We start from the raw sequence: 14920 nt of genomic DNA, 5'->3' as shown, positions 1-14920 counted from the left end.
ATTTAGAAGGAAATAATGCGGGGATCAAAATGATGTTACCAGCCGTCGACAATCCCAACCTTTAATGGCAAGCCATCAGTCGGTTTGACGGTGACAACAAAACTTCTATGAATAGGTTGGTTTGGGACAGCTTCGCCGAATTCGAACCGTCCGACGAAGCCGGCAAGAATGCACTTAAACTCGATTTCTGCAAATCGGCGACCGATGCAAGAACGCGGTCCCTGCAAAAATGTCAAGTAAGCAAACGCGTTGTCTGCCTGCCTTCCATTCCAGCGGTCTGGGTCGAATTCATCTGCATCAGGACCCCAGAGCTTCGTATCGTAGTTCATTGCCTTCATAGATAACTGCACATTTGTGCCTTTTTGGATTTTAGTCCCGCAGATATCGATATCTTCGGACGCTTGACGCAGAGCGTTGAGCACTGGCGGATTGACTCGGAATATTTCGCGCGTAACATTGTTGAGATATCGCAGACTTTCGATTTGCTCTGCCGTTTGAATATCTTCCGGTCCATTTGGAAAGGCTGCACGGATCTCTTCTCGGAGTTTAGTCTGAACTTCCGGGTGTTGAGCTAGTGTGAGCAGAGCCCAGGAACATGACCCGGCTGTCGTTTCATGGCCAGCAAATAAGAATGTCATGATCTGTGATTCGACATCGTAATCCAACTCCGCGTCGTGATCGATCAGGATTGTCAATAAATCTCTAGTTTTGCCCGCACCAATTTGCTTTTCCTCGTCTTCACCATCGCCAAACAGTTTTTCCCCTCGGGCTCTACGCTCAGTGGCCTGCGTAATGCGTTCCTTGATGAGTGATTTAACGGCGGCCCCAAATATTTTCTGCGATCTGCGGATATTATTATTGAACTCGGTTGGAATGTACTTCCAACCCGGTAGAAGCGCAAACAAATTGAACTGTAACGCATCGGCGCCGCTGTTTTCGATTGCTTCATATGCTCTTACTAGCACATTGTTCTCATCCTCGATGGCGTGTAGTTCGACGCCAAACGCAGCTGCACCGATCGCGTCGAGCGTAAGTCGGGAAAACAGCTGAGCAACCTGGAAAACCGGTTTGCCTGACTCGACGTTCTGCTGGAAAAGGTCCATGACCTTGAGAGTTTTCTCCATGAAAATTGGCACAAACCGTTTCACATACGTGTAAGAAAATGCAGGCGAAAGCATTTTACGCATGTGAACATGCGTCTCACCTTCTGCAAAGACCACTCCATTGCCGATAATTTCTTTAAATGCTAGCGCGACATCGGGCTTAGGAAGCTTATACACTAGCGATTGTAGCACCTGACTGTGTGCTTCAGCAGAGAGCTAAACAATTAGAGTATTCCAAGCAGGCAAGACATAATACATACACAAGTGACGACGTCGGAACCAAATAAGCCTTGGAATCTGCAGATGTCTAGGTCCGGGTATTTCTTCTTCATGTCTAGAGCATGCTCGTAGTAGTTCTTTGCGCCGTAGTCGTAAAAGTTGCCAAATAGCAAATGTGCATCGGGAACTTTCGGCATACCTCTGTACGGTGACAAATACTTAGGATATATCCATAGTCTGTAGATAAGGTAGCAGCCGAGCGACGCACAGTACGACGGAACGAGGCCGAACAGAACAGACAACTTTGAGAATGGTATTGAAAAGAGCAGATGCGCAGCCCCGTCGAATATGAGTGCGCAGGCAGCCGGCGTTACGAGCAAGGGAGGAGCCATCGCGATGCAATTTATATGCTAAAGTTAACTTGAGCGTCGGAGTGCAATCAATTACTGGTTTTTCACGTCGCCGTGCCGATAGCGACAGAAAAGACAGACCAGAACAAGACTCTATTCTGATATCGAAGCTGACTCCAAATTATCAGGCCAATTCACACAATTACAATTGGCTACGAACTGCGGCGGAGAATAGTAAGAAGTCGATATGATTTCCAAGGAAACTCAGATTTGTCGAAATCACCGTTTCGGAGAGAATTAATTCAGAGTGTGGGGTCAGAAGAAGCTGAGTGGGAAATTGATAGTACGCTATTGGCTGCTATTATTGACGATATAGAACGATAGCAATTCATAATCTTTAGTTCAAAACTATTACAATATCTTATTTTACGTCTATACAATTTACTTGCATATCTTGATTTGAGCTTTCATAGCTTAGATACTTTATCTGAACAAATTGATTATCAATAGCCGCGCCTACCTACAGCGGAGATAACATCACGTGATAAATGCCCAATATAGTAGTATGTTGATTATATTCAGACAGCAATTGATTATGTAATCTCGACATTGTACTGGAGGCATCTGAAGACTATTTCAATATTGGCCTACTTTGACGAATGAGTTTTGTATTGTGTGAAGGCTCGTTGCTGTCCATTTTTGCATACGATTTTACCGGACCACTTACAGTGCATTTGAGTGCCAAGTTACATGCTAAATACTACACACTATTTATTTGCGTAACTGGATTCTAACGTAAGGTGAATAATTCCATCGCACGCCGTCTATAATGGTATATCAATTCAATCCTATAATGCTACGATATAATCGATAGAAGTGCACTGTATACGCGCCGACGCGACAACCCTCACCCAGTAAACAGAGCTGGTTGGTACGGTAACCAGGTCTGCTTGAATCCACAACAAGGCTTCACCTGCATTCTTGTAATTCTTACATTTTACGTTACAAAACTAGCCAAAACATACAATTCCAGAACAGTGATCAGATCAATATATAGCAATCGCAGCTGGATGTCGCGCTGATTCGTTTGCATCACGAAGCTTCCTCTGGTCTAGTCTGTCTCGTTTTCATCGATCTTGTTTGATCCAGACAGTCAATCCGAATTCCTCCAATACCACTTCACATAGCACAGAGACATATCACAATGTCAGATACTGAACATCACCTAGCCAACAGGTTTCACGTCGTGTCTGACTTGCTTTCGCGTGCATCTCTACCTGCGTCTGGTGTGAACAACGACGTAAATTCCGGCTCGACGTCGCCTTCACACGACCATGAGAACAGCGCGTCGAACGGCTATTCTCGTGCCCATGGTAATGGGTCTGCCCCTGCCCTCACATCTGCTTCTGTGTCTGCTGCAGCGGTCTCGCAGCGACTCTATTTTGGCAGATCACGAAGTGCCGCCAATTCTGGCAGTGTCGGACTAGCCGACTCCACCTCTTCTTCATATTCCGTTCTCGCCCGACGACACGAAGACGACGCTACCAACATCCTTGCGAACCAGCGTGTCCGAACTGCGTCTACTGCTTCTGCTAATAATGTTTATGCTGTTGTGCCCCCGTCGCGGGTTGTTGCTGTGTCACGAACTCGAGAATCTGATGTCAATCGCCAACCTCGTGTTCCACTCTCGCGAGCGCGAGATCGAGAACGGGACCGTGACCGAGAACGAGAACATGAAACTGCAGCTGCAAATCATGAGCGAGACCCAGAATCGCTTTTACTCTGGCAAAAACAATGGCGGCGCGTGCTTACTGCCAGTACGTTCTATTTCGACGCTATCGAAGATCCGTCCAAGGACAGAATCAAAAAACAACTTGTACATTTAGGATCTGTGAGTATCTACGTATGTCATAGAAAGTTTGCTTTTTGCTAATATTTTAGGCCATCGAAACTTTTTTCCATGGCGGTGTTTCGCATGTGATAACCAACCGCCCATTAACGGAGCAATATCCACCTGCCGATATCATCACGCAAGCCAAGCAGCGGTCGATGAAGCTCTGGACATATGAAAGTAAGATTTGCTTTACAGGAAACTGAATGGAACAGCGAAACTGACAGTAAATAGAACTTTGCAGATTTTTAGCAAACGTGACAGATGTTTCAATCCAAACACTTGTGTTTGGAGAGCGACAGACACAGGACCATAGATCAGTAGTTCCGTTACCGAATACTGCCCCTATGGATATGAGCAACAATCTTACGCGTATGCTACGTGAGGAGAAACTGAAAGGTCCAGCGGACAGCGACCCGCGTGCTCGACGAGATGATGTGTATTACTTTAAGGGGCCATACATCCATATACGCGATAGCTCAGGTGTATACCGGTCTGTGATGGTCCGTGAATATAGTAAGCCGACTGAGGCCAATACGGGGGATTGGCCACAGTTTCAACCAAGCGGACAGTACAAATGTCCGTTTTTGCCCGACCACTCATTCTTACGACGACATAAAAATAGCGCGTACGAGTCTGCGAACGAGGAGCTCAGACACCGGCTTGAACTTGGCGTGAAGTGTAAGCGGACAAGAGCTGACCAGGAACAGGTTGTCACTAGTCGAGGTGAGACTAAGAGTCGGCGAGTAGAACAGCATACGGGTGGATGGAAAACTGGAGATGGTGCTGGAGATGATCGTGAATCCGTTCATGGAGGTGTACGAACAGGGACAGCGATGACACCAGTTCGGATGACGTCTGCGCGAGCCAACGCGGTACCTGGCAAAACGAATGGAACGCCTAAGCGTGTGCTTGCGATCCCCAAATCACAGTCTGCAAAGAAATCAAACGTCCAAGTGCAGAAACAAATCCATGATCACGCTCAGGGCCACTTGCAGGGACAAGAATTGATAGCAACAGGAATCAACATGTCAAATATCACGTCGAACGTGAAATCGATGACCCAATCCGGCGGACAAGCAAATGGGTTGGGCGCAAGCACGTCGCAGATTCAATCCAAAGAGGTAACATCGCTGAAAAAGAAAATATTTGAACGAAAGCGCAAGCCGATAGCAGTTGCTGCAGTGGCCGTGAAGCGGGAGGAAGTCGCCGTGCAAGCAGTCCGTCCAGGTTACTGCGAGAACTGCCGTGATCGGTTCGATGACTATGAAGACCATTTGCAGTCAAGAAAACATCGCAAGTTCGCGTGTAACCAGGAAAATTTCGCGGAGATTGATGAGTTATTGGCGAGGATTGGATAAATCCATTATTACATTTATGACTTATGACCTGATTATGACTGCTATGATATTGCATTTGCATGAGCATACTAGATATCCATAATATTATTACATTCTACAATTCTCGTAAATCTTATTTCAGTCTGTAGTAGTATTGAAATCAATCATAACCTGGAACAATGGATACTTTGAGAAGCATTCCATTTCCAGGTTTCAAAGTAAGGACAAAGTCTTCAGGTATAGCTTGCTCAGGAGTAATGATCTCGAACTTGTACTTTGACACAAAGGCAGCCATGAAAGTTCGAAACTCAAGTTCAGCGATTCGGCGACCGATACAGGATCTTGCTCCATGAATGAAGGTCGAGAATCCGTATGGGCTTGTGATCTGGGTGTTGTCCCAGCGATCCGGATTGAACTCTTTTGCGTCAGCACCCCAGACACGAGGACTCTTGTTAAGCGCCTCGATGGGAATGAAGATTTGAGTTCCCTTGTGGATTTTCAAGCCGAGGACTTCAACATCTATGCGGGCCTCACGAAGCGTGACGGGAATTGGTGAAGCGAGGCGGAGACATTCCCGGGCGACGTTGTTGAGATACTTAAGGTTCAAGATAGCTTCAGCCGAGTCCCAGGAGGCGAGGCCATTCGGCAGTTCGGTACGGATCTCTGTACGGAGGCGGTCCTGCATGTCCTGGTTAATGGCGAGTAAGTGGAGTCCCCAAGAAAGACCACTAGCAGTGGTTTCATGGCCAGCAAGAAGCAAGGTCATCATCTGATTTTCGATTTCATCAACTGTCCAGCGGTGAGTCTCGTCTTTCAGCAGAATGCTCAGAATATCACGATCTTTGCCAAAAACTTGCTTTTCGTAGACGGCGTCGATTCGCCGCTTGAGAACAGATGACACCGCGTCCTTGAAAATTTTCTTTGATGCTTTCATCCTACGATTGACAGGCGTTGGTACATAGCTCCAACCAGGTACGATCGACAGTAACATGAAATCAAAAGCTTCGTCAGTCGGGGCAGACAGGCGGTGGTAGGCGCGCACTAGCTCGTTGTTCTCGTCGGTAAGAGCGCCTAGATTGACGCCGAAAGCCGCCTCGCCGATTGAATCCAGCGCAAGTCGCGAAATGTACGGTAACATCTTGATCTCTTGAGGGCCGTCCTTGAGCTTCTCGTCGAGTATAGTGGTGAGTTTTATCAGGCCATTCACAAACACAGGTAGAAATGTTCGGACATGCGAACTAGTGAAGGCAGGCGTCAAAAGTCGGCGCTGGAATTTGTGTTCCTGACCTTCCGAGAAAAAGAGGCCATTTCCTATGACCGCTTTGAACCCGCGGGATACGGTGGTCGGCTTCATGAAGCTGTAGACTTCTGCCTGCATGATTGCCTGGTTCGCTTCGAACGACTGCGCGATCAAATAATCTGCACCCAGTGGACCCCAGAACCGAGTGAAATCTGCGTCTGGATATGCGTCGGCCATCTCAAGGCCCTGGTGGTACTTGTGCACTCCAAAATCTGCGAAATTGCCCCAGAAAATACTAGTCCGCTCCAACGCGGGTAGATGTCTGAACGGCGAAAACACTGTCGGATAGACAAAGATTCGCAGCGTAAGGAAGATCGACCCGACAAAAATAAAGAACGGAATAAACCATAGGAACAGACTGACTGGAGTAAGCTGAACCCCGTTCAAGAAATGGTACGCTAGGTCAACGACCAACGCAATCAAGAGCTGCTTCTGTATTGCAATCATTTAGCCTGATTTAGGACCTCGAACGACAGTCGAAATTAGGAGGGAATCGCTAAAGCAAGTCAAATGCTATTGTTTTGATATCCTAATTATTGAAATATCCCATTAAACAACTTCGCGATGTTGGGCCGTTTGAACTGACTGAAGAGTTGATTTTGATGGAATATCGTAGGTAAAGGTATAGCGCCGGGAAGAGCCGTGCTGTCAGATTTTGCGCCTGAGATTCGTCATTCAGAAGCAGCTTATCATTACATTTTACACTAACCGCTTTATTACATGGATATTTAATTTTTTCTGTTGGGTTATCATTTGTTGTGTTAAATATTATGCGTTATCTTGCACACAAATTCAATGTAAACGTTATCGTCTACCTGTATGTTCTGCCCTCTCACACCATCCGCAATGACTTGAACAAACGACAGCGACAAGAACGATGACAATGGCAATAAAACAATGATTTTATTCCTATTAATTCTGTAATACCATATATTGAGACAACTACGAGTCACAACCTTACATACAAATATGAATTGTAACCGGCCAATCAAATCCTGCTTATCTGAACTATCTTATCTATACTACAATGGTAGAATCATGTGATGACTGCCTGTAAAGTATTTTACTCGAACATGATGCTGCGCAAACTAAAGACTGGTAAACAAAAATAGGTTACACGTCTTTGGTAGAGAAATTTTTGGATTTGTACTTAAGATTTTACTTGCAGTTTCGTATTCGTAAACACCCGGCTGTTCAGATGACCATCTCAAATTATCCGAAATTATAGAACTTAGAATTCATATGAACAATACGGGGCTCTATGGCGATCCCGATACTGAAAATCTCCCCGCACTTCATCGCAGTTATGGTCCGATATCGACCTTAATTGCCCTAAGGTAACCGGTTGCCAAACAGTCATGATGAATTGTCACTGTCTACGGAGAACTGCAAGAGCTTCTCTTATGCTGTTTTTGCTTATATAATCCTGCATATAGTCAAAGGAATTTTTTTTTAAAGCTTGCCGTCTCTCAGTTTCTTTGCTTTCGCTGAGAGTTTTGCAGTTTCAGGTGGTTCACCATATATGCTACTAGATAACACTGAGAAGCAGCTTCAGAGTCGGCAACCTCTTGGCTATGTACAAAGTTAAAAAAGTCAAACCCTCGATCAACTGTGAAATGTTGTCTCTTAATAAGTTTTAGACTTGTAATCATTAGAATCTATTCCTGTACAAAGTTGACATCGCGAAAGCAGATTGAATATCAAGTTTTATATTGTTGTACCTGTTTGCTTATCAACAGGGGCTCCTGCACGTGCTCCGATTTGTCCCATGTGTTCCACGAATATTTACGGAGAGATTTAGGCGAGAAAGACACGTGAAAACGTGCGGCGGTTCCAACTTGCCTGAACAAAAACAAAGTTCGAAGCCGGTGGCCAGGCCCATACTTCATTATTTAGGATTGTCCATGAACTCTGAGTAACAAGACATTATTTAATATGATCTAAAGTTTACATCTGTACAGGATATACAATATAAAGTTTATCATTGCCGTATGGACGGACTTGCATTAAACGAGACAGACTCGTTGCATCTACAAGCATCTAAGCATTATTGGTCCGATCGAACAGATATATTAAGTGATGCATAGTTCATCGTACCCCAATCACTTTTCCTCCTCGTCCAAAATCGTCTTCCAATGGTTGTCGACATTTGCATGTCTCTTCGCGCCTGCTGAGCTGTGGATCAAGTGGTGATGTGGATCCTTTGGATCCAAGATGTATTCCGATTCACTCGACGAGCCGAACGATGCCACAGCCGTCAGCACTATTGTCGCTAGCGCCATTGCCTGCGCATACATTCTGAGTAGTTGTTAGTGGTTGGCTTCGACATGGTAACAAAAGAGAGCAAAGAATGAGTGAAGACCTGTCATACCTGACTTGCACCCAGATCTGCGCCTGCGTCAATAGTTTATCGCGAGAAATGACTCCGTATATGACTGGAAGTGACGCTACAAATGAGCCAAGTATAAGCGGGACCTTGTTCTGTTTCGCAAAGGTGACAGCCTTGTCTACGCCGTCAAGTTTGTCGTAGTCGATGGCTGCCTCGCGTTTTTCGATCGCGTACACACCTCGCTCGCGCATCATCGCATGGTGATACTCCTGTTCCGCACCTACTCGGCCGAGGAAAATTGTCGGAATCGCGAGTGCAGCCAGTCGTAGTGTTATTGTGTTTCTCACCACTGGGAACCGGTGCGATAAAAACCACGAAAGTCCGGTTCCAAATGCAAACCCGCCCACCGTACCTTTGATTAAGCCGTGGGTCTTCATTTTGTTCTCATATTCCGCCCTTTGGCGCTCGTTGAGTCGCATTACATCCTGGTCTGACATTGATTCTCGCAATAATGATAAATTCGACGCGGAATCTCACTTCAGTATCGACAGCGAAGAGCAATGTTGGATTTGAGCACAATTCAATACTACTTTAATTATAACTCAAGACCAATTCATGTGATACTGCTCGCCCTATACTGTCTACAGATCCGGTTACTCCGGCGATGACGTATTTATCAGGCTATCTCTACGTGGAAGGTGGTTTTGATTTGTAAATTTCAGGATATAATGCAACTTTACTAGTACTTGTTCGAAACTTCAAGGTCATTATTATTTGCTGTCTCTGTCTTTATAAATTCTCCTAACCGCCAACTTGTGCAATTTTAGTTCCACATCTAATCATATCATGAGGCATAAAGTGAAATGCAGACTCTCTTTTGATAGCTGCACGTGATATGTCCCACAGAGGAGAAATGATCATGAAGAACTCCATATGAGGAAGACAGATCATGATACATAAAGTTCTAATTTTCAAAATTTGATGCGAAGATTTCCTAAGTTAGAGCTCGAACTGGCTGATCATGCATAATACGAGGCATATATTTGATCTTTTGTCAAAGCATACCCAGCGGATCTATTAGATGTACCATTCTACACCGGATTGGAACCGCTGAATAGGAGATTAGATCTCTTCTAACAAGATTGCGCTCTATATAACGACAAGAAAACTTGATAAACTAAATATACTCAATTAATATCATTTATAATACTGGTATTAATGCAAGGATGCCCGTAGCCGGCGTAATCGCTCTACATCCAGCAACTGCTCATAGCCTGGTTTTCTTCTCTGTTTCTCCAAGTGCCGATGTGCATCTAGAATTTGGCGCACGCGACTCCGGTAAGGATCAGCATGCAAATAAGTAAATGAGCCGACCATTTGTGGTTGGCCTGGTTTTGTGTTTGACACGTCAAGCCATTCTTTTGGGATATCCGAGTGCTGTTGTCGACGATGGCGAATGTCAAATCGTACGCCAGTTAATGGAAGAGTATCCAGACGCAGCGAAGATTTACATTTTTGAATAGTCGAGCGAAAACTGCTTGTTGGACGTCGGCTTGAATCTGACTTTCGACGCGCAAGCAGTTTGGCTTCGATCTCTCGGAGCTCATGCGCTGCTAAAGTATACGGCGACTCGTCATTACTACTTGACCTCCTGTCATCACCATATGGAGACTTGTCAGTAATAGTTCTTAATACCTGTAATTCAGGATTTGATTTGCTCTGCTGAATTGGAAGCCGTGGTTTATAGACTGATTTGAATTGTGGGGACAATTTTCTAACCCCAAATTGTGATTTGATCTGTGAGTCGTTCTGCCGATGGACTTTCTGTTGCCGCTCTTCTTTATAAGCCTCTAAATTAATCGGTGCTTTTGATTCTGAACACTCGTGTACTTCAACGCAGCATTGAGGAACCGCTCCTGACTCTGCATTTCCAATCTTTAAACCAGTCGGTTTATGAGCCTGTAGGTTAGTTTATGTTGTCAAGACGGTATTATCTACATACAAGTTTGAACCACATTGGACTATAATAAATACAATATCGTTCATTATATATTCTGATTGATTGATGTGTAAAATATAGATCTAATTGATTATTTACAATTCGGCAGAAGGAGATTTGAATACGGCCCGGTGGTGACAAAGGTAAACAAACCGCATCAACTATTGTACTAGTGATCATCGTCTCCTCCGAAACATATCTTTAAACATTTCTTTCAAGCCGTACTCGCCATCGCGCTTCTCCATTACAACCATACTATCCCCAAAGACGGTGTTAACTACTGAACCCGGCTTTCTCGGTCCCAGATCGAATGTCGTTCTTCCTGACCTTGCGAGCCGATCGCGGTTCCATAACGCGTCGGCGAGTAATGGAGCTGCGTCGGCGTAGCAAATAGCTCGTTCTCGTGCTAAGCTCAGGTAAGCGCGGCGAGCTGGTGCTGGTGCCTAAGCATGATTAGATATGACATCTGTTGGAGTATCCACAATTACGGAAAAACATACCATTAGATTGTAGCTCCGAATACTATCGTTAAGTGTTTTAATTGATAACTCATGGTACGACTGTTCTAAATTTTCCCATTCCACTTTCGACAGCCGAGAATGGGTTTCATCTACGGGGAGTCCATCGTCAGCCCGCGGCATCTCGCGTTCCGAATCAACGGCAAATTCGCGGAGCTCGTTGACGTTCTCCTCGTGTAACCGTTCGTCGTCCTTTTTCCGGTCAAGAATGCCTGTTCGCTTCGCATACAATAGCTCTGCAGCTGCGTACCTGTTTGCACGCGCCATCTGCTCATCGATGGGTCCGCCTTCGCTGGCAATGAACCGCATTGCATGTCGCTTCCAGCCTTCTCGCAAATCAGCTCTGAATCGACGCAAGTCCATACGCACAGTGGTCTGTTTATCAATCCAAGGAGGTGTTATATCTTGTCGCTGTATAATGCGGTTCAGGAAAAACTCTGTCGTATCGAGAAAAGGCGAAGTCGCTCGCGCGTCCATGTCTAGTTTTCCCCCTCGCTTAATGTTATTGAATTGACCTCTCGCTCGTGCCTCCTCGATCCGCTCGTCTGCTAACGCTCGCAGTCCATGTAGAGTCCCTGGCATCGCGCGGGGTGACTTAAATCGCTCCCCATAGATTTTAGAAAATTCTGGATCACGCTCAGGTGGGGCCGCGCTCGACTTACTCGTCTTCTCTACATTCCGTGCAAGAGAGTACTCTAAAGTTTTCTCTCGTGCCTCCGCAATACGGACAGATGCAGGCAGAGATTTCGCCATAGTCGGCATGGGTATAACATTGCCATTGCTTCCGGATATCGGCGGGCGACGAGGACCCCCTCCGGGAACTCGAAGCGGTTTGTTCACGTCAACAAGCATTCGCAGCACCGCATCTTGAGTCGATTCAGTTCCTGTCCAGGGCCTACTGTAGGCGATATCCCTCGTATGCTTACTCGCAGCTCGCGGCAGCGTCGATACAGCAAGCGCTTGAACATGGTCTGCCTTATATGTTCGCGATGCCAGACGTTCTTGGATATCTCGAATTTCCTGTTCGGTCATAACGGCGGAGGTGCGGGGATCTTCTTCTCGCGCAACGAACGGCATTCGAACTGCTTGCCCGGATAATGGATCGTCTTTAATCGGTGTCGATTCTTCGGCAAGCTGCATCAACCGCCGTTTCATGTATCCGGTGTCTGCGGTTTCGTCAACATGGTCATCTGCCTGTTGGAGGTCGCTCCGATTTTTCTCCTGTGGTCTAGTAACTTGTGAATAGATGCGTTTACCGTATAGTTGTCTATTCAGTCGACCTTTTATGCAAGCTCTCATCGCCCTATGCGCTAATTGTCGAATTATTCCTTGTTTCATTACAATTGTGCGTCAAATTTACATCAGCATCTTATCTCCATCTGATCTACTTCATATTGCTGGGAGACATGCAGCTGGGAGGGTTACGTAATACTATGTTGAAGATTTGGTAATATGCCAATTCGCTTTTGAATCATCATTATGCAAACTCATTTGCCATATGATTTGACCTTAGCACTATTTTCGGTTATTATACAAGGATCGGTTATCATAGAATATTTGACATTGGTTACGGAAGCATCTATCTCCGGACCCATTTCAAAAGCCATTTCAGGAGGAGCTCAGCCAAACGAGCAGATCGAGATACTTCACAGTATTCTGTTCAACAATATACTTGTAGCCCAATTAGATCTTGCTGATCTTATTGTTCTGTAAGCTTTAAAGCCTGTTAATCATTCAAAATTATCCTATCTTTCAGTTTCAACTGTATTTAGTTCAGTTCATGCCATCTTGTGAATAGCAAAGAGAGGAACCCAGTAATTAGTAGTCAATCTTATTCCCCAATATTCCAACCGGTGTCATTCCTTATTCAGTCGGCTGAAATAGCTGAGACCGTAATCTTGAGTTCTTCGATTCAGCTGAACGGATTTCAAAGTATGATATTGATTTTTGGCAATAATATTAGACGTCCAAGTTGCTCTGCAATGATCTTAATCTCACCCTGTGAGCTTCTGTTCTACAAATGTATATACATACTGCTACTTACATATTATTATATTATAGTATTATAATATGCACTGGAATAAAAAAAGTCGGATCAGCTCAAATTGAGCTCATATTGAGCAAGCGCCTCATCAGCTCTGTTGATTTTTGCTGCCGTGTCCATGACATTCTGGTCTGTTAATAGATGTCGTAGAGTAACTCAAGCTAATAAACGTACCTTTTTGATATCTGCCAGGGAAACCATTAGAGCATTATAATCCTGTGCAACACGCTCCTGCCGAGGAAACACTTCAGTGTCATCATGCGGGTCCGTTTCAGCCTGAATCAGCCCGGATATAGGACTCGGACGACTTGACCAGTCTTCTAATTCCTGCGCATATTTTGCTACCACTTGTAACGGTGTTTTGCGCCGTAGATTCGTGACTGCAACTGTCGCGTTATCAATTTGTGTATATAGATCCCGAACTTGCTCGTTTAGTTCCAGGTCGAATGGCTCGATTTCTTGACATGTTAGTCTTGTGCTATGAGAGAACTGTGGCTGCTTACGCCCGTCGGCAGTGACTGATTCCAACTCCGTCCCAGCCATCAGTGATGAAAGTCCTGGATCAGAGGCTTCAATTCCATCGACGACTAAACTGTATTTCGAGAGGTCAAACGTCCTCAACACAAACTGCATCAGTCAGCTCGACCATCTCATCACAAAGCCTGCATGGTTCACACCTCACGAACACGAGCCTCAACTTCATCACGCACAGGATCATCAGCTGCCAGATCGATCGCTGGAATCGCAGCATTGATCTTGTCCTGCGCTCGTTCTAGCATCATATTCTGCAAATATCGCACATCCTGTGAAGACAGCTGCAGTTTTTGGTGAACTGGTGGATGATGTAAGATCTGAATTTCAAAATCGGGCACGTTCCGGCCTAGTTCCGGTTCATCGAACGTTTTCGTCGTCATGTTTATCGATATTATATTCGTTACTCTCCTTTGTACTATTGCTAGCTGATAGATTCAATGCCTACATGTTTACTTCGTCACGTGATATACTGCACGCGTCGCGTATACGAACAACGCTTACTGCTCTTTCTTGCTTATCGGTATCGACAACAATTTTGATATGCGACAGCTCATATCAATAGCAATTCCGAGCGGAATTACAAACGTGGGCAGATACATCCAAATAAGAGATTGTCGGTCACTCGCCGAAAGTGCCGCCGAATCAAGGCCAAACATGACTTCGGCCAGGCATCCATATGTGGTGATACTCGCCACGACTCCGTAGACTAATGTCGTGATGTAGATATTTGCCGATCCTGCATAATTAGAATACCAGTCAAATTTCTAATTCAGCAAGTGATATGCCGAGAAATTAAAATACCTTTCGCAAACGCATATGCGGCGATAAAAAAAAAGGGCAATTGACCCACAACTTCTACAACCACAAACGATTGGAACCAGACCGGAGGATCAGCTACGAGCGGGTCGTTGTGGTCTTGAATATGCTTATCGAGTAGAAAAGTTTGAAATGATAATTGATATTTCCGAGGTATCACGATCGCGGCGTCAATAAGAATAGTGATTATCGCATGGAATACACTGCATCAATTAGTCAGTATACGACAATATCTGCTTCCTTAGAATACTTACAAATAAAACACATAAAAATAATCCAATTTCCTCAAAGTTGTTGACGTCATTATCTAAGTTAACTTCTTTACTTTATTTAAATTTTACTTATGCAGTTAAGTCAACCTGAATTATACAATTTAGTAGTATGGGACCAACTCCTTATCGATGCAGTATCAGGTTGCCCTGCCAACCGCGCGGCGCCACATAATGTTTACATATATCCCTTTCCGGAAATTAAAAA

At 44.9% G+C, this 14920-nt stretch overlaps 8 protein-coding genes across 8 annotated transcripts; 1 reads left to right on the top strand and 7 right to left on the bottom strand.

The window, feature by feature from the left end:
* Nucleotides 1-35: 35 nt before the first annotated feature.
* Nucleotides 36-1519, bottom strand: V1516DRAFT_662190 (cytochrome P450; the record flags this gene model as incomplete). Its single annotated transcript, XM_066920427.1, has 2 exons — nt 36-1319; nt 1364-1519. 2 exons carry the CDS (start codon nt 1517-1519, stop codon nt 36-38), a joined length of 1440 nt encoding a protein of 479 aa, XP_066780304.1.
* Nucleotides 1520-2876: 1357 nt separating this feature from the next.
* Nucleotides 2877-4924, top strand: V1516DRAFT_662189 (Dfp1/Him1, central region-domain-containing protein; the record flags this gene model as incomplete). Its single annotated transcript, XM_066920426.1, has 3 exons — nt 2877-3563; nt 3614-3743; nt 3798-4924. The coding sequence occupies 3 exons, from the start codon at nt 2877-2879 to the stop codon at nt 4922-4924; spliced, it is 1944 nt and encodes a 647-aa protein (XP_066780303.1).
* A 139-nt stretch (nt 4925-5063) lies between these two features.
* V1516DRAFT_694391 (cytochrome P450) lies at nt 5064-6650 on the bottom strand (the record flags this gene model as incomplete). The annotated part of the gene is made up of 1 exon (XM_066923944.1): nt 5064-6650. One exon carries the CDS (start codon nt 6648-6650, stop codon nt 5064-5066), a length of 1587 nt encoding a protein of 528 aa, XP_066780302.1.
* Nucleotides 6651-8107: 1457 nt separating this feature from the next.
* Nucleotides 8108-9129, bottom strand: V1516DRAFT_669459 (uncharacterized protein). The gene is made up of 2 exons (XM_066921185.1): nt 8575-9129; nt 8108-8501 (listed from the first exon to the last, which is right to left on the bottom strand). Exons 1-2 carry the CDS (start codon nt 9027-9029, stop codon nt 8306-8308), a joined length of 651 nt encoding a protein of 216 aa, XP_066780301.1. The 5' UTR covers nt 9030-9129; the 3' UTR covers nt 8108-8305.
* A 618-nt stretch (nt 9130-9747) lies between these two features.
* On the bottom strand, nt 9748-10549 carry V1516DRAFT_662186 (uncharacterized protein; the record flags this gene model as incomplete). The annotated part of the gene is made up of 2 exons (XM_066920425.1): nt 9748-10491; nt 10535-10549. The coding sequence occupies 2 exons, from the start codon at nt 10547-10549 to the stop codon at nt 9748-9750; spliced, it is 759 nt and encodes a 252-aa protein (XP_066780300.1).
* V1516DRAFT_100104 (uncharacterized protein) lies at nt 10309-12444 on the bottom strand. The gene is made up of 2 exons (XM_066918581.1): nt 11032-12444; nt 10309-10974 (listed from the first exon to the last, which is right to left on the bottom strand). The coding sequence occupies exons 1-2, from the start codon at nt 12385-12387 to the stop codon at nt 10708-10710; spliced, it is 1623 nt and encodes a 540-aa protein (XP_066780299.1). The 5' UTR covers nt 12388-12444; the 3' UTR covers nt 10309-10707.
* Nucleotides 12445-13144: 700 nt separating this feature from the next.
* On the bottom strand, nt 13145-14007 carry V1516DRAFT_683574 (uncharacterized protein; the record flags this gene model as incomplete). Its single annotated transcript, XM_066923517.1, has 3 exons — nt 13145-13219; nt 13268-13720; nt 13771-14007. 3 exons carry the CDS (start codon nt 14005-14007, stop codon nt 13145-13147), a joined length of 765 nt encoding a protein of 254 aa, XP_066780298.1.
* Nucleotides 14008-14021: 14 nt separating this feature from the next.
* V1516DRAFT_669451 (transmembrane protein 6/97) lies at nt 14022-14795 on the bottom strand. Its single transcript, XM_066921184.1, has 3 exons — nt 14698-14795; nt 14429-14646; nt 14022-14363 (listed from the first exon to the last, which is right to left on the bottom strand). Exons 1-3 carry the CDS (start codon nt 14745-14747, stop codon nt 14125-14127), a joined length of 507 nt encoding a protein of 168 aa, XP_066780297.1. The 5' UTR covers nt 14748-14795; the 3' UTR covers nt 14022-14124.
* Nucleotides 14796-14920: the final 125 nt, after the last annotated feature.

Source organism: Lipomyces oligophaga, assembly GCF_038497815.1.
Source record: "Lipomyces oligophaga strain CBS 7107 unplaced genomic scaffold V1516scaffold_1, whole genome shotgun sequence".
Taxonomy (NCBI): domain Eukaryota; kingdom Fungi; phylum Ascomycota; class Lipomycetes; order Lipomycetales; family Lipomycetaceae; genus Lipomyces; species [Lipomyces] oligophaga.
This window is presented reverse-complemented; position numbering and strand designations above follow the sequence as displayed.

Bases quoted from the DNA above. Each gene is read 5' to 3' on its own strand.
- V1516DRAFT_669459 (XM_066921185.1), bottom strand. From the start codon at position 9,029: ATGTCAGACCAGGATGTAATGCGACTCAACGAGCGCCAAAGGGCGGAA. The intron at 8,502-8,574 runs GTATGACAGGTC...ACAACTACTCAG, and splicing joins CAGATCTGGGTGCAAGTCAG to AATGTATGCGCAGGCAATGG.
- V1516DRAFT_100104 (XM_066918581.1), bottom strand. From the start codon at position 12,387: ATGAAACAAGGAATAATTCGACAATTAGCGCATAGGGCGATGAGAGCT. The intron at 10,975-11,031 runs GTATGTTTTTCC...AATCATGCTTAG, and splicing joins TTCGGAGCTACAATCTAATG to GCACCAGCACCAGCTCGCCG.
- V1516DRAFT_669451 (XM_066921184.1), bottom strand. From the start codon at position 14,747: ATGACGTCAACAACTTTGAGGAAATTGGATTATTTTTATGTGTTTTAT. The intron at 14,647-14,697 runs GTAAGTATTCTA...TAATTGATGCAG, and splicing joins TATTTTTATGTGTTTTATTT to TGTATTCCATGCGATAATCA. The intron at 14,364-14,428 runs GTATTTTAATTT...CTAATTATGCAG, and splicing joins CGCATATGCGTTTGCGAAAG to GATCGGCAAATATCTACATC.